Genomic DNA, 25,824 nt, shown 5'->3' with positions numbered 1-25,824 from the left:
AGAAAGAAAAATCAATGGGGTCATCTAAGATCGCACAAGGGTTAAATAAAAAAATTCTCAGAAATACAATTTTTAGCTTGCTTTTCTTCATAAATGTCCTCCATCATGAGAAATTGCCACAAGAACATGTTAAAAGCAGCAAATTGGATTGGGTTTTTAAAAAATTCCTTTTAAACTTACTATCCATGACTAAAATTTTTGTATTTAGTTTTACCTGAGATCACAGAATGACTGTGAATGTTTACCTGATCCCTTTTGGAGGTTAATATTATAAAGTTCTCATTTTTGTAATTTTTTTAATATCTTATGATGTTATAAATTAACTTGGTTTCAAGTTTTAACCTTTTGGTTTCAGCAGGTTGGAATAAGATTTCATACTTTGAATTGAACATCAGCTCTCGTTGCTCTATAGTGAGCGTCCTCCGCCTTGTGTTCGTGGAAACCTCCGAAACATTCATGGGACTTCACTGAAAGCAGGCCATTCATTCAATAAAACACTGTATAATCTTTTACTTCAGAGTTTTCTGAAGAAAACAGTCCCCTTCTGATGGTTAAATGCAAATGCTCGTTACGCACAAATACAGAGCCTCAGATAAATACGACATCTCCTGCATTATGTCTCGGAAATCCAATCCAACTAGATGTAACTTTTTGAGAGACTGCAGGGGGAAAAAGTGGTTTGGCACCGGCCCTGCGATCCGTTGAATGTGGAGTTTGTTTGAGGGGTGAGAAAATATGTCATTTCAGAGTCGTGGTTTGGTCCAACGTAAGAGGGGGCGCACCAATGAGAGGCTTTTACGCACCGCCCTACCTGCCTCCTTTCCGCCCCCCTTTTCCATCCACGGAGCCTCCTCACTACAGAACACGACCTGCTGCTTTCCACAAGCTGGGGACGCTTCCCAACACGACTAAACTCCAACATTTTGATTGACTTTGCACAAAAAACACTCGGGCGTTTGCGAGTTTTCTGTTCCCCTTCGGTTGTAAGTAGACAGTTTTTTTCCCCTATGTGTCCTCAGAGCGTTTTTGCATCCCCATTAGTAAACAAACCCCGTTTGACATCATCCATTCAGTAGCTGTTAGACTGCCACGCTCCAGCCCCACTTATGGAAACAAGTCAAGATTTCTGCTCACGGTTTCTGGAAAGACTCCAAGCCAGAGGAAGCGACGCGCGTTCGTGCGTAAATTGATTCGAATCACGCAAATCATACGAACACTTGTGTGAAAACAAAGTTTCAGGGCTCTGCTCTGTCACAAGGTTGCTATGTATGATTTATTTTGCTTCTAAATGCGAAAAGTAAACCCCGCGTGAGAGGGCTGCCGGTGCGCCGCCGTCCTGGGGGAGCCAACTTGCGAAATTCAACAACGCCCGGTGATGGAGTGACACGGTTTCTCCTTGACTCTCCTGAATCTACTCCTCTGCTCTCGCCCAGCTCTGATCTGACGTTTGGATGAGAGGAAACCAAGAGGCGCACAGCTCCATGCTGAAGTGTTTAAGTCAGTCTGAGGGGAAATTTAAAAGACCTAAAAATACAGCGTTGGTTTCTTCCCTGCAAAGAATCATTTGAACTTCCCACCGCAGAGGGAGCGCGCGACATAAATAGTTCTGACATGTGGATGTAATTTCAGAAGAGGAAAAAAGACAGATGCAGGGAAATAAAGCGCGCGGGCTGAGCTCGAGCATATAGTAGATTATAGGAAATTAAATCGAGGGCAGATTACAGAGTTATGATTTCACAAGCCGCCAGCAGCGTGGAGATGCCAGATGGAGTAAAAAGTCAGATCTCAGTCCTCTTTGAAGAGAGTTTAGCAGATTAAATAATTGCATCCGAGCTCCACCGTTACTTTGAGTCCTGCCAGGATTCTTGGAGGTAAGAGTTGCCTCACCTCAGGGATGGGATCCTCTCAGCTGCTCTACACTCTGGACTTTCTGCTCATCTCGCTGCTCAGCGTTTTTTGTCTGGTGAGTCATTTAATGATATCTTAAAAAATAAAATAAAAACCACTTACAGGCATTTATTCACAAGGTCATGGAAAGCAGTTCCTGTGAGCTGCTTTGGTCCAGAGGGACAGACTCTGTAAAGCGGCTATCAGCTGTTGCTGTTTTTAATTGGATTCCTTTCATTACAATTAAAAATGACCTTTTAGATGCATCTTTAAATGTTTACATCTTCTTTCTCATCATTTCCTTGCATCCTCACTTAACCCTTCGTTGTCCATTTTTTGAGCTTTTTTGTTTTACACTTTACAATTTAATTTATGTTTACACCTGGAGTTTTTGGTGGCAATTCTTGATAACAATTTTTAGCTACAACCCCAGCTTCTTTGTTTTTACAGCTATTTTCATTATATTACACAATAATTCCATACTGAACCTGAAATTGTCCCAAAAGCTCAACTTAAAGTTGTCAGTTTCGTCTTTTTTTTTACTGCAAACATCACAAAAATTGAGATCAAACTGTTTTAATGTTTTTTAGAGACAAACTAAAAATGCAAAATTCCAAAAAGAAAGCAAAGATAAGGTCAAAACTATGTAAAAAATCAGTTCCAAGGATTTACTCCAAGGGGCTAACACAATTATTTCTCATGTTTGTAACCAAAACCTTTGAAGCTAATTTTTTTGGGAACTTCATGTTGAATTTTTAATGAAACTATACTAATGGGGGAGTCTATGTCTTTCTTATGTCATTGTAAACATAGGAAGTGATTGGCAAACTGAATTCAGATACTATGTGGGTTAAAGTATTTCAGGCTACTGCTCCATCTAAGCTAAGGATACAATTGGAGGCTTAATTTTTCTTTTCTTTATTTTAGTTTCCTTGCTTAGCTGCATGCCACAAAACGATTAAATGAGCTGAGTTCCCATGACAGCCTTGAGGTCAAAACGAATCATTGCATTAATAACTTTGTAAATAAACAAGCAGGCGGCAAAAAGCTGGATTTTTCTCCGTTAAGTGCATCATCTCAACAAGAGTTTGTTTTCCTGCAATAGAGAGCCTATTATGTTCACCACAGAGGGATTTAGACCTGCAAAGCTGCTTGAAGTGAAGGAAAAACACAGCAAAACAATAATAATCTAACACTATTTTAATGATTTCTGCAGCCTTCAAACACTCCTGTTTTTCTTTTACCAGATATAGTAATTACACATTTTCAAATATTGTCATAGCTGTTGTGGGTGAGCCTTCTGAACACACACATGTGGATGGGCACACACACGCTCACACATCAAGCTGGTTCTGTGTGTTTTGGCTGAAGCTGTTGTGCATTCAACAGGCATTTCGCCCGGGCTCAGAGGTACTGAGCTTTTTCCCAGTGATGTGGTCCATCGCTGTACCGCAGTGGACCTCGAAGCTTAGTGGTTTCGATGGCAGAGGAATACAATTATGATATAGCGGTGTATACATAGCTGGATCAACATTTAGTCATTAACAACGCCTCTGTCTGTGAATCAAGTTTTTCTGAGTTTTGGTGTTCGCCTAGTTTTCCTGCAGATGTTGGCTTAATGGAGAGCTGCATTTACAAAAACTATAGGGAGATTGGAAACTCTTGTGTTTGTGTTGAAAGAGAAATATGAGGCTTTTAAACTTGAAACATCCAGGTTTTTTTTTTTAAACTGCAGGATCATTGTTTCCAGATGTTCTTCATTAAACTGGAAAAGCCCCATGCAACACAAACACAAACATAAACATCAGGAAACATTCTGGATGCGTTGAAGCCTGTGCATTAGCTGGATGGCCTGACACAAGCCAGGGAACACCTCCATTGTGTCTTGAAACGTTTGAGCCGGTGAGCTGCAGTGGCAAAAACAATCGACAGTAGCTCAGTGTGACGGGCTGCCTCGCTTATTCAGTTATTACATTTATGAAGAGGAAGCAGTTCTTCCAGGGGAAACTTCTGCAGGACTTAATTTCCACCTCATGACTGTGTTTTTGTCCGTCATGTCTCCTCATGTGCATCTGGCCGCTAGAGCCAAGGCTTGGTCATGTTTGTGGTGCACGTTAGGGATGCCACAATTCCTGGTCTGAAACTGAATTGTACGCTACGCCATTGAACTGAATCGTGGGGAAACTGACTTTTTGCATCGCTGCTTCATATTTTTGCATGTGTTTATGTTGAAAGTGTCAAACTCATGCGTTGTTAAATTTAGGAAGGATCTATTCAAGTTGAGTCATGGCAACTGGACTTTAAAAATCGATAGACTGGACATGAAACAACTTCAAGCAACACCACCCGGATGAATGAGAACCATTCTGACAATGGTTGTGTTATGTTTTTTGCTTACGAAATTACACCACACTGCAAAAACAGGCTGCCTAGAAATAAGTCAAACATTCCTAAAATTTGATAGAAAAACAAACGGAGAAAAATGGCATTGCCAATCATTAAAGATGTTTTCTTAAACTAAGATTATTTTGCTGTTGAAAGACTGTCTTGGTAAGATTCATTTTCTTACAAGACAGACAGTTTTCCTAAAAATAACGGTCTTTTTACTTTCTTAAGATTCAGTTTTTGCACTGGCTGGCTTAGTCTAAGCCAGCCAAAAGGGTTTTCTTCATTCTTCAGACTTGTTTATTATTACATTAAATCTAGATGTTTTGTATTTTCAGTTTTTGTATTGTAATACATAAATCATATATTGAACTGAGACAAAACTGTTGCATCCCTAATGCGCAAGGCAGTTTTTCTTTTCATACACTGAAAAAAATGATCCTTCTCAAACCAAGAGGCAAAATGCAAAATACAAGATTTTTTTTTTTCTTTTTATAAGTGAAAGAGATGTCATTGTAAAGAAAACTGCCAATATAAATAGCAGAATTTGTCTTATCTTAAAATAAGTTTTTGATGTCCTGATCTTATAAATTAAATGAGCTATAAACATTGATATCATGTTCTAAAATAAGCTTGTGTTGTTAATAAGGTTTTTTTTTTAAAGTAGGTACATTTATATACAAGTTAATACTCTTTCCCTGGAATAAATCCTATTTTAGCGCTAAACACAGTTCAACTATCCTTATTTATAAACCAATTCACATTTGACTAGAATTGCACATTTAAATAAAAAAGTTCTCAAAATTATATGTAAATCACAATTCATAAAATTGTTTGTTTAGAAATTGTACTCTAAAAGAGATTTTTTCTAGATGAAATGGATTAAAATGATACTCAAGGTACTGGAAATTTACTGCACTGAAAAAAACTGCATCTTAACTCTTTAACATCAGGTGATGTCGCTGGCGACATCTAAATAAAAATCTCTCTCTGAGATTCTGTAATTCTACGATCAATGTGAATCAGCTGATTTTTGATGTGGAGAAAAGCGGCTATTCTTATTGGTTTTGATGCAAGGTGTTGTATATTAGCACAAGCCTCCTTTCTCCTTAAGAGAATCAGCTGATTTACGTTAAATACGTAAGCACTTCACTACTGTAAAGTGTCACATTTCAGCACAAAGCTGCTTCTTTGCACTTTAGAATCTGCTAGAGTTTACTTAATTGCGTTACGGTAGTTAAAAGAATGTGAACACTTGAGCGAAAGCTCTGATTTGTTCAAAAGTTTAGAAAAAAAACCCTGCTTCAAGAAAAAAAAAGTCTAAATTTTTTGTCTTGCAAGAAAAATAATTTTAATAGGAAAGTTTTTCAACAATGCAGCAGTAATAATTATATTAAAAGGAAAACTTTTTTCTTACCCCTACCGCAGATTTGTATTTATTCTTTAAAGAAAGTTTTATATAATAAATATTTTTGACTTATTTCTAGGGCGCCTTTTTTTGCGATGTAGTAAGTTAGTTTTGTATCAGGTGTAAACAGATATTTAAGCTAAAAACTAGACAAAAAATGTTGGTGAGATTGTGTTTTTTCACTGTATTTCTGAAAATCGTCAGTTTGGAAACAAGCAGTTATCCAGGAGAATGGATCATAATACGACAGAACTGAAGATTTTATAACACTTCCATTGGTGGAGAATCTTTTTGACACCTCAGGATCACTCGGCTTAAACATATATGTTTCCAAATGCACAGACGCTTGCCCATAAGGATAACCGTGCTTTTTATTCCTCTGTCAGATTATCTTCTGTAGATTCTGCAGATTACAAAGCAGGATATTCTCTTCTCAATCTGTTCCAGGTAACTAGAGGCAAATATTGCCTTGTTAAAGTGGAAAACTGGTCGTCATTTGTCAACAGGCTGTAATATTGAAATTCAAATTCTGCTGTCCTCTTTGACTGAGATGTGATGCGACAGTATGATAATGTTTCTCCCACTTGCTCGTGCTTCTGGAGGGTGAGAAGTGTGGCACAGTAATGAATTTTACTATCGTAACTCTCACTCTGTGACTCCAGCTGAATGCCTAAAACTACAGTGGGTTTGATTACCTCTTTGCAGTATTTAGTTTGCATCTTCAGGCAGAGCTCATTAACAAACTCTTTGTAATGAGATATGGAGCAGTCTGCATGTTTAAATGAAATTCCGCACTGTTATTCGGTCGTGTCACCAATCAGAAAATATCATTATTTTTAATTCATATCATCATCTATAATAGAGTTCAATACATGTAAAGCATATTTTTTTAATGCAATCATGTCTGCATGATTAGTGATTTGCATCAAAACGGAAAATAATGAATGGAAATTTTGCTCTAATGTTCTGAATTTCTGCAGATTGAGCAGCTGCACATTTTCTTTGGACGTATGTTAGGGAATAACTTTGATTGGATAAAATCAATCAATTATTTTATGAAATGAATAAAGAGGCTTTAATTGCATTATAGTGATTAATTACATACTTTGATTCACCATCCCTTCTTGGACCCAGCAACAGCACATAGCAGTAAAATGTAATCTGGCTCTGATTTGATTTGCCACAACAGTTTGTGCTTCATTGCCTGTCATTTTCTACTAAACCGTATTTTTATCCCTCATCCAACAGCAGTGCTGTGTGCAGCAGGATAACATTTCTTATGCTGGTAATTTAATTTTCTGATGTAAATAGTTTGTGGAGACCTAAAACTGAGGATGGAGAGGAATCGTGCAGAGAGCTGCACCAGGAGGAGGGGCACACTTAGGGATGCACAATACGAGGAAAACTCCTGACATTACTGATCAATATTGCCATGAAGATATAACTTGTGATGCACAAACAAATAGCAAAACCACCAAAAACATAATTTTCGTTTTGCTGCAACAGTTTAATTTAAAAAAAAGAGTCAACATACCTTAGATAATTCTTTAAATGACACTAGTCTACTTAGGAGGCTAGCATCCAACACTAAAATTGGGCTTTTGGTAAAAAGTAAAAACACAAATAATAGACGGTACTTGATATGGAGTATTTTTAGGTTTTAACACAACAGCTGAGACCACAATAATATCTTAATGCATTTCTGCTGCTGAATATTAACAGATTTTGCTTTTCTTATAATTAACTAAACTAATTTGTTGCTTATTTTGGTTAATCAGAAGCACTTTGACATAAACTTAAATCCCCGTCAGCAGTTTCTTCTTTTTCTTACATCTCTAAGTCAAACAAGTCAATTACTGTAGAGTTTGTATGAACTACACATGAGCATTTATAAATATCTGAATTTATGCCTCAAAAGTAAAACAGGAACTATGTTCAGCATGTTTTGAACTCAAAATTGTTAGTTTATGCAAAGCTTTGTCTCTTTAAAGATCAATTTAAACAATTGCACATTTGAAATACATGGGTTGGATCAAAATATAACACATTTTCAGACTAATACAATGTTCAACCTGTTGGAAAACAGATTCTGTTTGCGTAGTCTGATCAAAACCGAGCATCTTTTGCGTTCCCAGTGGTCATTTATTATATTTGTGCAATGTTTAGCCCCTTTCCCCCCAGTTGCTGTGGGCTCTTTGTTTACACACTCTCCGGCTAGCTTACAGCCCCTCACGCCTTCAACCTAAAATTAGCAGTGCAACAAAAATGGAGAACAGTTTTGATCCAGATTCCAGCTCGGACGAAGAAAACCAAGACGTTCATGGATCTATTTGTCTACAAGTGGATACATCAGAATGAAGCAGAGCAGGGAGCTTGTGACCCACCCAGCGCATTTTCTGCATAACAAATACAATCTTTTTGCTCCTCATTTAAAAGGATTTGAATAAAGAAATACTCATAACAGCATTTTTTAGCTTAATTTTATTTATATGTGTCCTCCATTATCAGAAAAATGGTTGGAATACATGTTAAAGCACCATTCTAATTAAGGTGGGTCTTTGAATGGCTCTACTGTGTGTTCAGGTAGAATACTAATGTCGTTTTTCTTTAGAATTACCCCCCTTTTTCTGACAGCTTTCCATCAGAACTATTTCTCCACAAGTAATCCTTGTAATTGTTTGTCTTATTCCGTCAGAACAGGGAAATTCTGCCTTGAATGAGGGTCTAAGGACAGGGATGTGTAGGATCCGTCCAGTCTAGTTTAGCAATTAGCTACTGTTAGTATAATATAACTGATTTTTGTACAATTATAATGTAAAACCTGGGTTGTTTTGTTGAATTGAATTATTTTTGGGCTATAAAAGTAAAAAAAAAAAATGCAGTTTTGACTCATCCTGCTAACAAAAAGTCTTTTTATTCTTTAACAAACAACAGCCTTAAACTTTTATCAGAAATTCTATATGTCTTTATATCTTTGCCTTTGTTGTTCTGAATTGGATGTGTTTTATAAAGGTCAGGAGTAGAAGCTTAGTGTCTAATAGATATCTCCACAAAGACATCAAATATTCTTTGCTTGATGAATGGCCAGACTTCATTTTAAGATGTGAACTTTTATCAGCCAAAGTTTGTGTCAAGAATTTCTGACTCTTAATTCCCATTTTAACAGACTAAAAAAATGACTGGAAATGGGAAATGTGCTTCAGGTTTTCCACACAAAAACAGCTTTTATTTGAGAGAATTCCTAGCAGTTCCTTATTTTTGCCTTTTGCTCGACTAAACAGGATTTTCTCTGACTTGTGGTTATCCCAATAACTCTAACTGTGGCAGCATTTCAGTAATTGGACTGTTAATTTTTTTATTTAGCATGCAAAGCGCAGACAAAAGGGGACTATAATGGCTTCCACATTCTTAAGAGATTTTATATCCTTCTTGATCCTTTCAGCTTGACTTTGGCAGCGGTGGATCTGCGGAGCAGCAGATTGGTATTAATTGCAAACCTTGTGAAATTCTCATAAAGGGAACTTTAGGCCAGACCATCTGGCTGTGTCAGTCCCCCAAAATCCACACCAAGGAAAACAAACAGGCTTTAATAGTTATGCACTTGAGTCACCAACAGCATTATAAGCAATGCTGTCATAACTAAAGAGTTTTCTGTAAATATTGAGAATTTACACACCTGGACAAAACGATTTGTACCCCTCAGTTAATTAAAAAAAACCTTAGTAGTCACAGAAAAAAAGCAATAATAAAAATAAAAAATCCAGCAATAAAAATTACTCATACACAAACACTTTAGATGTTATGTCTGATTTCACCAAATAAATTCAATACATTTTAATTTCTTATTATTGAAAAAAAAAAACATGACTGTTTGGTCTTATTTTATGATCATTGTGTGTTTTTGGCCTTAAGAAAAATCTTAACAATTTGAGTAAATATTAAATTTGTTAAGTTAAGCACATATATTAATCAATGCTGCACAACAGCATCTAGTTGTCATAATGAAAGGAAATGCCATTTTTGACTTGTTCTTTTTTTTTCTTTTTGCAGCAGGAAGATCTAGTTTGAAACAGGATGTACTTTATTTTGAAAGGAACTTGTATGTGATACTGTTTAAAATAGTCTAAAAAGTTATTTATAGAAAATTTTAACACTAGTAACTTATTATAGTGAATATTTAACAGTCAAATCTACCAATGAATGTCTTAACTGCCACATAAACACAAATGAAGTGTATTTTCCTGGAAAGTTAAGTGAAACCAGGCCGCTGGGTTTTTGTCAGTAAGGAACTCAACCAAATGTGTTTTTAGTGTTAAAGGCTGCAGATCCCTGACTTAGAGGAAACAAATAAGTAAAAATAAAAAGATTACTAAAGTCATTCAAAAGAAAAATACATGTATGCAAGTTTAGGATTATTAATCCTGACTTGACTGGGGGGAAAAAATTTAGAGCAAAAAAAACCAAACTTGTCCATACATACATTCTTATACTCATACAAGTGATACTACTATAATTACTCTTAATCATAAAAAAACATATTTGCACTTATACATACAGTACATGACTCACTAAATTGCAATAAATATGAAGTTTGTCAAAAAAAGAGTCTGATTGCTTGAAAATGATAGGGAAGAAGCAGTTTTATTTAATCTCACCTCTGTTACGCTTTACTTAACTGTATTTTTTTTCACCGGTTCATAACTTCTGATTTAAGTTATTTATATTTTACCAGTCCAAGTACATTACAAATGTTATTTCTTTTTCTTTCGGCTTTATTTTGGTGTGCATCTCCATCTGAAACTGATGAGTTTATGAAAAAAAAGAAGACTGAAATGAAAGAAAAAAGTAGTTGTAGATAATAAATATTATGTCATATATTAATATATAATAATTCATTTGAGAGAGAAAAATCAAAACAAATATTTGAAATGCTTGAATTATTATTTATACATTCATTCAAAACTATCCTCTACAAGTATAGTGCCAGTGCAGCTTATAGTTTTTGCTGTCGCTGCGGTGAGACATCCGTATAATTACGACACATGTCAGCAGGTAAATGAACCAATTAAAGTTATTTATGGACTCTGAAAAAGGTCAGCCTGTGATGGGTGGAAACAGCATGTTCAGTTCATGATGGGGGACTCAGACCCCTAAAGTTCAGTGTCTTATGTTCAGCTGACAGTCCATCACAGGCTCTTCATGATGAGCCGCTAATGGAACCTAAAGCATTCGCTGCTTTCATCATGTTGCACAAAAACACAGAAATCCTTCAAATTTGCAGATGGAAAATGATGTTATAAAAATAAAAGTAAAAATAAAAGAAACTAGTTTATTGCTACTTTTAGTTTAGGAAATAAAAATTCATGCTGGCTAAATTACCTATAGATTTTTATTTAGTCCTTACAATTTCTTTGTTTTCATAATTATTTAAAAAAAGGCAATTTTTAAGTTGACTTAAGAGTTTTTATAAAACTTGTAAATTAAATTTGGCTCTAGGTGTTCATGTTGAAAGAGAACAACAACAATAAGTTATTTACACAGGTATTGCATTGTTATGTATGTGGAACTTGACGAACATGTAAAAGCATCTCTGTCAACGTTAGTGTTTGTCTGAACACCTGCCAGGGCTGCAGCTCCAATTAAACCTTTTCACCTTTTCCTTCCCCTGTTGAGTTGGAGAACATGCTGGCTTGAGCAACACATGTTTTTCTTCCAGTCATTGTTATGATCAGAGTGAGAAGGGGGCGTGGCTGACCTATTCCCCGGTGCCTCTCTACACTGCACACCTGATCCTCATCTCATCACATCACCATGTCTTTAAAAGCCTCCACCTTTCTCTTTCTCCCTGCCGGATTATTACTATTCAGTGGCTCTTAGCATCTGTCCTGTTTATTGGTCTAGCTCTGTGAATTTAGCATCCTGTCTGATTTAGTTTTTGTTCCTGAGGATTAAATTGTCAACCTGCGCTCGGCTTCAGTCTTCAGTCTCAGCTTTGGGATCCTTCCACTCAACCTAACAGTCATGTCAAGTTGTTTTCATTTCACTCACTACAGATGACTTTCACAGCATCACGCGTTTGTCCTGCACTTGGCTTTGGTGCTTTAGGCTTTACGGCATCTCCTTTTATGTTATTTAACAGCGTATCAGTTAGATAATTTTACACACATCAAGTGCAAAGTTTAAAACATGTTTTTTATTTTTATTTTAGAAAATAAATTCTATTTAAAAATGGAATCTGCGGACTTTGACACATCATTATTCTGTTCAAAGACTCACTCTGATGAAAGTTGTGTTTTTGGTGTTGGCTCTTGTTACATTTTCCTCATAATCCAGGACATAAATACAGTAAAGTTATCTGAAAAATGGCATTTCTGAGTGCAAACATTGTTGACTCAGAACAGCAGGTTGGGGCTGTACGCTAGCGGGAGAGCGTATAAACAGAGAGCTCTCAGTGACAGGGAGAGGAAGAGGGTGGGGTTGCTCTCTGACTATGTCCCACCAAAAATTCATAGGTGAATTTCTAATGAACTACTACCGCTCTGCAGAAACTATGTCCTACAAAATGACAGATTTCTTAACATTATTTTGGCTAAAAGTGGCATAAATATTATTTAAAGACCACTGGGAACGTTTTGAAAATATATTAAAAGATAAAAGTAGGGGGTCTTTAAAACAGTGACATAAAACTGTAAAACTTAAGTAATGCTACTTACAAAAGGATGATACATCTTTAAATTGGTTGCCCTAAATTCAGACAAAATTCAGTAACATTTGCAAGATTTTAGGGATATATTTTTCTCTCATATGTTGGTATCAAACCCTTACTATTTAAAAATGGAATCTGCAGACTTTGACACATATGAGAGAAAAAAATATCCATAAAATCTTGCAAATGTTACTGAATTTTGTCTGAATTTAAGGCAACCAATTTAAAGATGTACCATAGTGTAGTGAATTCTGATTATTGTGCCACAGTAAACAGAAGTTTTTCCTGTCTTTCTTCAGAATGCAGTTGTTCATGTCCTATTTCTGGTGTGCAAAATGTTACAAAAAAAGTGAAGTGCAATTGTGAATTAAACAAACATCCACTTAGTTAAACGGGTGAACTTGCATAAAAACGTGTTGTGGCAAACCGAAAGGACTAGCAGAAGGTCAAAGAAGCTTTTGACATTATATTTGGTCTTTGCATGGTGCTTCATCCAGAAGAAGCTCAGTGGTGATTATCCAAATGTCACATCGTGCTATCACTGAAAAAAACACAGCAGAAATGACATGTTTACATTCTCAGCCTTGAAAGGGTCATTTAAATGCGCTGCGAGGAAATGGAAACCATCAGAAGAGCAGAAAACGGAGCGATCCGAGAAGCATACGCAGTGATTATGCTCACCTTGGTTTAGATGAAGTTTCTCCATCCTAATAGGATTATGGGGCTGGCAGAGTTAAGACATCCACTTTTATCAGGTGCTGTCAAGTTAAGCCTCATGAAAGTGTGAACTTACAGCTGCTGTGCACGGTTGTTGCCTCAGATTGTGTGTCAACATCGGTTGCTTTAAATGTTTGCCAGAGTTTTTCAAGCCTTTGCGTGAGAGTCTTTTGACAAGAGGCGACTTCATACATATGCAGAAGTTCAGTTTTCCCCCGGAAACTCAGAAGCTGCTGAGACAATTCCTGAGATACCTGAACTGCAATCACATGTTTGGAATATTTTCAGAGACATCCCTGCTGCTGCTTGTTTATCTTCTTTTTTTTTTTCTCCCACCCATGTGCATCAGCCGACACATTGCTCTGTTTTTATGGGGCCTGTGAGTCAGATTCGTAACGCATGTGTTAAAAATGGAGACTTCAGTTTCAGCCGCGGAGTAAAGTTACACTATGGCTGTGTTTGACTCAGGAAAAGAGATGTTTTCTTGACTTACCGTGACCTCTGCCTTTTTTTTTTTCTTTTTTTCAGTTTTCCACTTGAAGAATGTGTAACTTGATGCCACTTTACACATCAGTGCAATTCAGACATTCGGAAGATGTCCTCTTGCTCTGGAAAATTAAGAACAAATATAAATAAAAATTCACAGTTTACTTATGAAACAGTAATTGTTTATTTTTTCCCTTTTTTGTCATACTATTTGAGCCACATTTTCTCAAGGATAAATAGAGTTCTAGCATTGAAATAAGACAATAGAACATCCAATTTAAAATGTGATAATGCATTACAGAAAAGTAGGAATTTGTGCAACAGAAACCAAGAAGTCACGAGCACACCAGTTGATATCCGTCAGGCTTTTGTCATTGTACCACTTCTGCTGATGTCTTGCTGCAGATTTCCTCACAAGATTTGAGGTTAGGAATCCCAGAGTTGCTCAGCTGGAGTTGACGCACACATTCCCAGCTATGCGGAGGCCTTCATCCTTTACGAACCGTTCAGCTCAGCCTCTCTCCTCACTGTTGGGTTTGAGCTTGAGGTGCAGAAGTTTGAGGTTTTAGATTAGTCCGAGTGAATTCCTTAATTATGAAGGGCAGGAAGAAAAGGATTTCACACATGTGATGTAGGTGTTTACGTAATTTGGAAGCAGCTCAAATTCTGGGCCGTATTGCTCCCCCGACACATGGCTTATGCCTGAGAGAAGGCCGGATTTGTTGAAAGGACCTTTATTAGTTTCGTAGCAAAACTCAGAGGCTTACGAGTTTGTGCAGCTTCAAACTTTCCAGCAATAAGTCAGAAACACTCTTAACTGCAGTGAAAATGCGGGCTAGTTTCAATTCAAAAAACCAGTGCAAACATTGGCTACACTTCACTGCATTTAGTTCTGAGCATTTAAAGTCAGGGATGGGGTGTACCATGGCTGTAACGTGACAGTTAGTCATTCCAGTCAACTGAGATTCCAAGTTTTGCATGAAAACTGCATTTTTCATTGTGTTTGTTCAGCTCGATATAGTGTCTCTAGTTTGTTACCCGTATACAACTAAAAACATCTTTAGTTATGATGAAACAATTAAGTTTTGAATGCACACAGTAAGATGTTTTACCCTGCTTTTAAATCTAATTTATGTTTTGCTCTAACTTGAGTTCATGATAAACAAAAAACTGGGATTTAGCTCATGTCTCCACTAACCTGATTGACAGCTCACACTGATCATGTGATCATGGAGTCTTCAGCACCAACATTTACTATGCAGGCTTTTCTTCAAGGCTCTTAATAAATGATATAAACGACATCAAAGGTTGGGATGTGGAGCAACATCTGTTTGCTCCACAAAAACAGGGCAACTTGCAATTAGGAAAAATAGTGAACTGTTAAAAGTAGATGATCATTAGTAATGAGAGAAACGTTGGTGACTGTAGTATCTTAAGAACCTTTTAAAATATGTAAAAATTGTTAAAAATTAAAAAGGATTTTCTTCCAAAATTACTAGTGTAGCATCAATGTTATGATGAGATGTCATGACTAGCTCATATCAATGTAACCCTTTATTAGTTTTGGTTGGTTTTGTGATATTATTGATCGTTTTTTCCACTGAGCTTGCATTTGGAGACGGTCCCTTTGCAACCATCTCACTTCCATCTCTTTGTAGGATTCTCATTGAAAAATAATCTAAAAAAAAGATTATTTCTTTTAAATTCCTTTAGAAGGTTGTTGTTGTCGTTAAGACAAATCAATAAATACACTGACTGTCATGACCGAACTGTTTTTGTGCGCTTCCTTCTCAAACTAGAGCTGTAATCTGCTGCGTTTTACGACCATAGAATATCATGATCTGTTTAAAATATGCAGACTTCTGTTAGGCCATTTATCTTTAATATTAAGCTTGTATGATGATCGGGATGCAACATCCAATTTCGATCCAATTGGAAAGTACGTGATCGGATCGGGACATCTTTCCCTCTTTTACCTCGCTGTATGCAGAGGTTCTGCTATCATAGAAGACTCAGAAAATGTTGATTCCTTTAACATTCAGTTAGTTTAACAGGGTCAGACTTTTTGTGTGAAGAGATGAGGCGCTTTAGGCGGTCCCAAACCTTGTGCCCTGTGCTAAATGTGTTTAAAGGTTTAATCTCCTTTCCTGTAATTGATTCAGAAATATATTCATGGTTTTCTTGTTTTCTTATTTTTTCAGTTGTTTAAGGAGTTTGACCTGCACTATTCTTTCTCATCTATTTCTGCCTCTTTTTTCTCTGCAGTCGTTTTTTCTTTTTTTCTTTTTTCTGTATGCTATTCTTTATAGACCTGGACTTCATTCCTTTAAAATATGGTTCAGAGACCGGTGCTCCACTGACCTTGAAGAAAGTGGAAACTGGAAGGTTTACGCTGACATTTCAGCCGCAGTTTTTCCAAATGCAGTTCACTGCGACCAGCGGACATGTCTGTTTGCATTTCCTTCATTCACGAGAACACTTAAACATCTTCCTCCTTGTCTGGATGCATTAACATTTGCTCATTGGACATAAAGTAAATCCCTTAAAGTATTAAAAATGTGATGTGTCTTTAGGCGTAATCCAGAATTATCTCTGGATGTCTTTGAGACGATTTACGGATCAATTTTGTGCAAATAATAAATAAATAAAGGATTGACTATTTCCTGGATCAACACGGAAAAAGAGCCCGCCTCATAACAGAAGCAGGAGTGGTTCGTCCTTAAAATCATGTTAAAACTCATACAATAACTCAAAGCAAGGAAAATAGTAAAAGAAATCCGTGGTATCTAAAATTCATTTCACCTCTTGTTGGATGTTATTATGTAAAACAGCAGCCTTCCTGGAGGACATTTTGTAAAAGAGCTTTGAAGGTATTCAGAAATGGGGATTTTTTTTTTTTTGAAGTTGTGGTATTTTGCAGTTCATTTTCTGCCCCGGGAGGATTGAACAGAGGCAACATTTTATCAAGCCCAGAGTGCGCTCTGGAGACAGCTGAAATAATTATAAATTCTCAATCTAGCACAACGCAGGGCGCTGCGACAGAGTCCAGGGCTCCAGGTTTACTGTGGGCTATCAAAAAGCCGTGGCAGACATGCAGTAGGGAGTGCAACTCTGCGTTCCCACAGATGGATACGTGGCTTCCTTTGCAGCATCCTCTTTTTTTTTTTTTTAAGAAGGGAAGATGAGTGCATACAAATCCCATCATCATTGTATAATGCTGATAAAAAAATAAGCTTTACAGCAAATTCATTGAAGATATAACAGGGCAGCCTTATCAAGAGAAAACAAAAGCCCATTTTTGAGCTAAGCTCTTTGCACAGATTATCAATATAGATACTAAAAGCATTTTTGTCTATTGCAAAGTCATTTGTGAGAAATGACTTCAAATGAATACTTTTTGAAATCAGCATAATAGGTTGAGCGTCAAAATGCCTCACTGTTATTTTTATATTTTAAGAATAAGTGTTTGGGTAAAATCATGTTTTCCTATGGTTCCTCATAGTCACCCTGACAACATTTAGAGTTTATTTTAATTAGGTAACTCAAATGTTAAAAACACTGTTTTCATCAGAGTAGGTCTTTAAAGATTCGACTTTCAAACCTCTTGTTATTTCAAAACTGTCTCTTAATCAAAACTCCAACACTGGCACCATGTATTATTAGCTTTAATTAAATGGGATCTAACATGTCAACAAAATAGTCAGGCAGTCCTTTCATTAATCTCCTTAAGGAGGAACGCCTTGCATACACAACGTTCCCATGAGTCTAATTTCCAGTTCCTTCATTTTGTTATGAAGGATTGATTTTATCTATTGGTGCATATCTGGAAATATCAGCTTTTGGGGGAGAAGTCTTTGCGTGTTAATCTGATATGTCATTGTTAATGTTATTTGAGAAAATACGTTGAATTATCCTGTTTACGTGGTCAATTGAAAATCCATTAACTACAGAAATCTGATAAGGGTCAGGATGTAAAGGAGGCTCAGTGTGGGTTCTAATTTGAAAATCTTAAAAGGTGTTTGAGATGTTAAAGCTGGTCACAGCTGTTTAGTAAAAGGACACATATGTTAAATATCAGGATAGAAATTTTTATACTGAATCATAGATAGAAAACAGAAAAAGTCACGTGTCTTAACTTTGGATCTCTTTTATCTTAAAATCAAAAAAATATATAGTATATATTATCATATTCATATATATTATTAGGGCGACTATTATGGCTCAGGTGGTTGAGCGGGTCGTCCAATGATCAAAGGGTTGGCGGTTCGATCCCCGCTCCCACCAGCCAAAATGTCATTGTGTCCTTGGGCAAGACACTTCACCCTCCTTGCCTCCAGTGTGGCTCCACTGGTGTGTGGATGTGTATGAATGATCCCGGTGATGGTCAGAGGGGCCGTAGGCGCGAAATGGCAGCCACGCCTCTGTCAGTCTGCCCCAGGGCAGCTGTGGCTACAACCATAGCTTACCATCACCAAGCATGAATGAGGAGTGAATGAATAATGGACACAATGTAAGCGCTTTGGGTGTCTTGAAAAGCGCAGATAAATCCAATCCATTATTATTATTATTATTATTATCATTGGTTTATTATAATATGAATGGCTGAAGCACTGAACTGTTGATATGTTTTAATAGGTTTTATTATTGCTTGTTGCATGCAATGCTTTTATTTTGCACTTTCCCTGAGAAATAAAATGTAAAATACTGGTACCACTTTTTACTAAAGAAGGACCATTATGGTATGATTTTTCTAACTTTTGTGATTCCAAAACATTGCTTTTGCAAAGCTCACATATTTTGGGGAAAAACATTTGGTTTTCATAAGAAAATGGGCCATGAAAACCTTTTTCCAAAATGATGTAAATGTTGACAGATGCCTTAATAAAAACAGCCAAAGGGATTTTAATGTGAAATGCTGACACAATAGATTTTAAACTGTCAGTTACTTTAAGTGTTGCATAAAACAGTATTTGAAAGGTATTGTGCACCAACTAGTAATTTGCAGAGGACTCTGATTCTGTATTTTTGCTACGTTCAGGCATTCACATAATTTTTTTCCCTCAATTATAAAGTGAATTCCTCAGGACGTCCTGTTTGCTGAAGCACAAACAGTTGCTTTTTTCAGGTGGCATAAAGAAAGTTTGCACAGTTTTATTTATTTTATGACGTAAACTGTGGATCCGGTTTTTCTTTTATGAAGAAGGAACTTTGGATTTAAAATATAATTCAAGATTGTTCTGGCAACAGCTAGAAGACAAAATTTGACATGAAAACAGTTTCTTGAGCAGAGCAGCCCGTTTACCTCTTACTTCTTATTGTAACATAGGGTTTTTTTTGTTCCCTTTTTCTCCGTTTGTTGCATGTTGGAATTTTGTTAATGGAGCTCTGCTGAAAACAAAATTTTCCCCTGGGAAATAACGTGTCGGGTTTAGAATAAAACTGTGTCGAGGTTTTATAAAACATCCAAAAACTTGATTTTATAAGACTTGTTTAAGCATTTCTTTTATATAATTGTCCAATTTTAAAGTAATTTATTGTAGGGCTTTAGCCAGCAATGCTGAATGAAGATCTTTCACTATGATACAGAACATGTGTAATCACACGTCATAAAAGTCGAGTTGAACTACAGTTCTACATGGGGTTTAAACATAATTTTCAGTTACAGTTACTACTGCTGTGTAACTGTGTATACCGCTCCAATGAAAATTGTGTTTTTAACATATTACTGCATTTTCTGATGGAGGAAATACAAAAGAATTTAAGATTAAAGCTACATTTCTGACTTTTTCTTTATTCAAATAGTGATGCATCAGGAGCAGAGAAAAACCCGCCATAATCATGAAAAATGAACTTTCTTTGAGCTTTTAGGTCTATAATAATGTTCCTCACTATAAACAACCCAAAGCTACATTTTGATCCATCCTTGCATCTCCGAGCATTTCTCTAAAACCCCGCTCTTTGAGCACCAGCCCCTCCCAATCCAGGAAAACAAGTGGGTTCTCACATTCATAATTATTAAAGTGAGGAAAAGCCCCTTCCAGGAAGAGTCTGCGCTGCCAGCACCACCCATAGGCGAACACACACTTTCTCTGCACGGCTAGCAGTGATTGGCAAAAAGATTTCCTTTTATATGCACAATATGCACATCTGTCTTTTCAAAAGTTCGGATTTTCCTTGGTGAAGCGCAGACGCGGCGCCGAGGCCGACTCTAGGTTGACAACATTAAATGGGCAGCGCCCACACAGAGCAAAAGGTGGAGCCACAGAGGTCAAGCCTTCTTACTTCCAGGTAGGAAAAAGGTAAAATTTGTACTTTAGAGCGTCACAGGTAATATATGATCATATATATTAGGGCTGCACGATATGAGGAAAACTCGCGATATGCGATATTGGTGATTAATAATGCGATAACGATATAATTTGCAGTATATAAACAAATAGCAAAACAAACAAAAACATAATTTCCATTTCACTGCAACAGTTTAAAAATTATACTCCAAATGACCCTTGTCGACGTAGGAGGCAAACATCAAACATAAAATGCCTCATCTGAATGATCATCAACGTAAACGGGTCCTTCCGATTGGTTAAATGCATAAAGGGATTTATTTCATTTGCTCAATATTTCAAGCTGCCATGAGTTTGTTTTAGCACATTTAAGGTAACCACTTATTGCGATTTTGATATTGCACAGCTTGATGTCGCGATAACGATACATTTGCGGTATATTGTGCAGGCCTAATATATATGTGTATAGCTTACTCTAAAACGCTTAGGAGATGCCTGATATAGGCCCTTTAAGATTTTTTTTTGAGTATTAAGTGTTTCTATGAAACTTTGCCTCTTTCTAAAACCTGAGACAAACGTTTTCGATTCTATTGGGGTTAGACAGGCTTCACTTAAGATGACCAAAGTTAACTCTAAGGAGCCTCTTAAATAAGCAAAAAAAAAGGGTGAGGAATGTAAGGGGCCACTAAGAAGCTGTTTGAGTAATTAGGCTGTGCCTAATTAGTCTACAATTTCCTGCTTTATTGGGAAAGAAGACACAATTAAGGCCCTTGTCCTTGTCCTGGTTCTTGGCAAACAGCAGAGTTTATGTGCCCCCTTTGGTTTACAGCAGAGAAGCTGATTGGAGTGTTCCTCTCTTCAAGTGTCAATTAACACTCGACTTTATCTTCACTTAAAGGTTGGACTGTTTTCAAGGCGCTGATTGCGATACATTAAGCGCGGCTCTCAGTGCTTGTAGCTCCAAGTATACAAATGTGAATGCTAATTGCTTATTTAAAACGGTTGGCCTAAGGTTATGTTGAAGATGTGATTTGAGTTAACCCTTGGTTGTTTATCAGTTAGCAAAGGTGACAAAGATGTGTCACATGGGTTTTGCATGAGAGTTTTGCTGAAAATAGCCATGTAGGATCCCTGCATTCTGGGTCACTATTTTTTCTGTGAACTACATTTTACTACATACATTTTGTGTGAGAAAATCATCACTTTCTATCCGGCAAAGGCGGATCGTGCATTTCACACCTGGGCCTTGAGTAGTGCTACGTCTGAATCACTCAAGCCCTCATTAATCAATTTTATGCCTCTAAATAAACTGAATAAACAAAATTGTAAACAATTCCCCCTATGCAATTACAGCTAGCACAAAACATTGAAAACAATTGCATAAATTTGTGATATAATTTATTATGATATTTATCATTTCACTCATCAGAACGTCGGATTATTTGAAGACAAAATCCATCCTCCTCGCTTTCCTCAAAAACATTTTTATCACCATGTCATGTAGATTATCGCGCTTCAGTTCAGTCAAGAAGTTCTTTTATATTGCCATCAAAGGCAGTACTGAGAGCCGAGTCTGTGCAGTTGTGTTTCTGCGTTGGTTTTAATTCGCTTTAGAGCCGAAAATGTCCGCTCGACAGAAGCAGTAGACACGGGGATGGTCAGAGCCAAACACACAAATCGGTACTGTGATTGGGAAACAGCTAATGTAATATTCAGTGTTAAAAACATGTTTTAAGTTGTGGGCATGTGTCTTAATTGCATTAAAATCCAGGACACTGGATGGTCCTGCACTATATGATGTAGTCTTTTAGGGGTTAGGGAGTAGTGGGTATATTTGGACAAAGCTATAGTCTTTGTCTCTGCAGTCTTTAAAGAAGTTTTTCCTCTCAGTTTCATGAAAGCTTTACCATAATGGCTAAATGCTCAAACCGTCTAGACTAGTTCCATTCTAGGAATGGGACCTCTACTTTTAAAAAAACATTTTGGTCTCACTGGCATTGTACCAGTCTACTAATGATCAGATCCTTCACTTAGTATCAAACTGTTTTTTTCAACTTAGTTTTGTTTTAGACTGTGACTGAGAATAATAATGATAAAAAGTTATACATTTGTCAACATCAGAAACACATACAGACCCACAATGCAGATCTGAACAAGCCTCTCCTGGTTTTTCCAAATAGTAACTCTTTTTGGTGGCAGCTGGCCACATGTTTGAACTCTGTAGTGCGGAGCATGTGGTTTATCACTGGCAGCACTTCTTGGTACTGACCCACTTTGTCCTCTGCTTCAACATCCTGGCTTTTTGTGGCAGCTCTTCATCTGTGGTTCGTCCTTATTCCCAGCTTTTGAAGTAGTCTCGTTTCAAAGACATGCGGGACCTTTTTGATCTTTTTCTTTTTATTATTCTTTACAATTTGCCCTGTTCATTTTTAATTTGAATTCAATTTTTTTGTGGAAGTGCTAGATATCCATTTTTTGTACAACCTCATCTTCTCTTTTTTTTATTATATTACACAATAATTCCACAATGAACACGAAACTGTCCAAAAGACCCAATTCAAAGTGTTAAATTTAGTCTTTGTTTTACTGTAAAAAAACAAAACAAAAAACCCAAAAAAAATTCAGATCTAACTGTTTTTAGGTTATATAGCAAAGATCAAACATGCAGAGACAAAATAAAATGTATAAATCATAAAACAAAGCAAATACAAGTTCAAAACAATGGGAAACATTTCTATAAATAGAGGCAAAGCTCAACTAAAATGTATACGACGTTCTATGGATTTATTCAAAAATGTATCTCAATGAGTAAAAATTTAGTTATGTTTGTTGTAAATCCCAAAATTCAGTGCTAAAAACTTTTTTAAAATTTAAATATATATAGTATTTATTAATCTAAAAATGATTTAAAGGCAATAAAAAGTCTGATGCATGAAGTTTAGCTTTGTGGTTCTTTTGTCTAACTGCACTTTATTGTCAGCACATGCTTAAGCACACACATCTGCCAGCCAAGAAAGCTGTTTGAAATTAAGTCAGGGTCAGTTCAAGAAGAAAAACTGTTTGCGCTCAGGTAATTTTTGCGCTGACAGCGCAGCACGCCGGGATGGTGGAACAAGGTGCTGCAAATAACAGAGGCCTGCTTTTAATTACAGGCTAGAAGAGAAACATTTGTAGCTGTGGTAAGCTTGTTGATACAACTGAAATCAAACTGCAGAGTGGACACTTCACCTGAACCGCTAAAGCCGCAGGACCTCACATGTGCTTCGCTGTCATTCATTCATGAGATCTTCTGTGTATAATAAAAAGATGCGTTAAGAGAGCTTTCAGAGGCTCACCACGTGATGGATAACAGCTACCTTTCCTTTTACAACCATCAATATGAAGACAACTGTCCCTTCAGAGTGAAGTTCAGACTGCTTTAGCTCAGGGGCTGCAAAAATTAAGCTTTGTGAGAAAACTTCTGAAACTAGGAGCGACGAGCCCTCGTCGGAAGAGAACAGCTCGACTCACCTTTTGGCATCCTCCTGCTGTTTCTGCCTGGATCGGGACACTCTCTTTGTGCATGGCCGGTTAGCCAGCGTCTAACTTCAGTGAGTGAAGTCTAGCGGCTTCGCCGGTGCAGCTTCCTTAGCCATCTCTCCACGGACCCTCTTGGAGTTTACTGCTGCTATGCCTCCTATGCTGGGGATTTATTCTGTTGTCTCACTGCTTTTCATCTAGACAACTTCTCCACAGACTGTTGGGATTTTATATGGGCTCGTTAATCTACCCGCTTCCATAGCTAGCGTCAGCCCAGTGCTAGCTACAGCCTGCCAGAACATGTTTCTGCAGCAAAATACTTGAACGTGTGGTGACCTCCCAGCTTAAATGTCATCTAAACTCAAATTATCAGTTTAAACCCTGGTTTTCGGCAACAACACAGCACTGAAAAAGCTCTGCTCAAAGTCTCCAATGACATCCTTCTCTCCTCCGACTCTGGACCGCTCTCTATCCTCATTCTCCTGGACCTCACTGCATCATTTAACACCATCAGTCACTCCACCCTGCTCTCCCGCCTCAAGAAGTCTCTCAATATTACCGGCTCTGCTCTGTCCTGGCTTCATTCCTACCTCACCAGCCGTCAACAGTTTATCAAGGGAAACAACTGCTCATCCACCACTGCTCCTCTGTTGCAAGGTGTTCCCCAAGGTTCGGTGCTTGGTCCACTCCTGTTCATCCCTTACCTTATTTCCCTTGGCAACATCATCCGTCAACATGGTCTAAATTTTCACTGTTATGCTGATGACATACAACTGTACATCACTAAATCCATCAGCTCCACAACTCACTTCACACTCAACCGCTGTCTAACAGACATCCAAACATGGCTTGAACACAATTGAACACAACTATGATAAGACAGACATAGTCTTAATTGGCCCCAACACCATCACAAAATCAATTCCAAATTTTCCGTTAAATTTCATCACCACCACACTTTCTCCATCCTCAGTAATCCGTAACCTTGGGTTTCTCTCAGACACCAATCTATCATTTGAACAACATGTTAACCAAAAAAACCCGTTCTGCCTTTTTCCACCAGAAAAACATTGCCCGCCCCCGCTCATCCCTCTCTTTTTCTGCTGCTGAAACCCTCATTCATGCCTTTATTACCTCTCGGTTAGATAACTGCAACAGCGTACTTTATGGTACATCCTCCAACAGACTGGACTGGTCCATCAACATGGATGCTCTGTAGACGAAGGGCCAGAGTCGCCTCCACCTGCTGAGGAGACTGATGTCCTTGGGGTGTGCAGACAGCTGCTAAGGACCTTTTATGACACTGTGGTGGCCTCAGTATCCTTTATGGAGTTGTGCGCTGGGCGGGGGGCAGTGCAGGCAGAGACATGAAGAGGCTTAACAAACTGGTTAGGAAGGCCGGCTCTGTCCTGGGCTGCACATTGGAGTCCATCGAGGAGGTGGCAGACAAGAGGACATCCATCATGGATAACCCCTCACACTCCCTGCACCAAACTGAGGCGCTGATCCGCTCCTTCAGCACGAGACAGTGCAAGAAGGAGCGCTACCGCAGGTCATTGCTCCCCACAGCCATCAGACTGTACAACACGGTGCTGCAGTGATACACTATGCAGCCATGCTGTGTTCCTTTTTTATTAATTTATTCTTTTATGTATATACTTTATTGCAGTTGTTGTTTCTCTGTTGTTTTTTTGTTCTTATGACTGCTGTTTTTTTGGTGTTTACTTTATCTTGTCACTTATTTTATCTAATTTAACTTGAAAACTGCACTGTTAAACCGAAAAACTTTTGGTCACTTTATTACTGGTCACTTTACTTTACCTGGTCACTTTACACTACTTGCTGTATGTCACTTTGCTGTTTTTCGGATGTCTTTTTTTCTGGCCTGCCGCTGACAAAAGGAATTTCCCCATCGTGGGATTGATAAAGTCTTCTAATATATACAAAATATAAATAAGCTGAAATACATTAGAACTCTGCTGCCTGTCTGCTCACACACACCTGTTCTCGTGAACACATCACCTCCGTCCTCCAGAACCGTCCCTGGCCCCCCATCGCTGAGCGTATCAAGTTCAAAGTTCTCCTCATCAAAGCCCTTCATAACCTGGCCCCACTCTACCTCACCTATCTGCTCCAGCGTCACACTCCATCCCGCTCTGTGCACTCATCTGATGCAAACCTTTTGTCCCTCCCCTGTCAGACAGAGCCTTCTCCATTGCTGCCCCGACCCTCTGGAACACTCTGCCTCAACATCTCAGAGACTACACTGACCTCCCAATTAAAAAAAATAAAATAAAATATTACTCAAACTCATCTTTTTAAAATTGCTTCTAATCTTTAATCTGTCATTTTTGTGTTTTGTACTCACATGTTGTAAAGAGTCTTTGTGAGCCATTTAAAGCGCGATACAGCGCTATAAAGTTTATTAT

General features: G+C 37.6%; 1 protein-coding gene across 1 annotated transcript in view; it reads left to right on the top strand.

Annotated features, from left to right (window-relative positions):
• The first annotated feature begins 854 nt into the window (after positions 1-854).
• The window catches only part of pth1r (parathyroid hormone 1 receptor), a 70,914-nt gene continuing 45,944 nt past the window's right edge, over positions 855-25,824 (top strand). The window contains exon 1 of the mRNA XM_023965192.2: positions 855-1,963. Within this exon, the coding sequence (XP_023820960.1) occupies positions 1,895-1,963 (69 nt within the window). The 5' untranslated portion in view covers positions 855-1,894. The remainder of the gene's footprint in view (positions 1,964-25,824) is intronic.

The sequence above is a fragment of the Oryzias latipes genome, chromosome 17 (assembly GCF_053564925.1).
Source record: "Oryzias latipes strain Hd-rR chromosome 17, Olatipes_Hd-rR_3.1".
NCBI classification, from domain to species: domain Eukaryota; kingdom Metazoa; phylum Chordata; class Actinopteri; order Beloniformes; family Adrianichthyidae; genus Oryzias; species Oryzias latipes.
The sequence above is the reverse complement of the archived record's forward strand: the minus strand, read 5'-3'. Positions and strand labels throughout refer to the sequence as shown.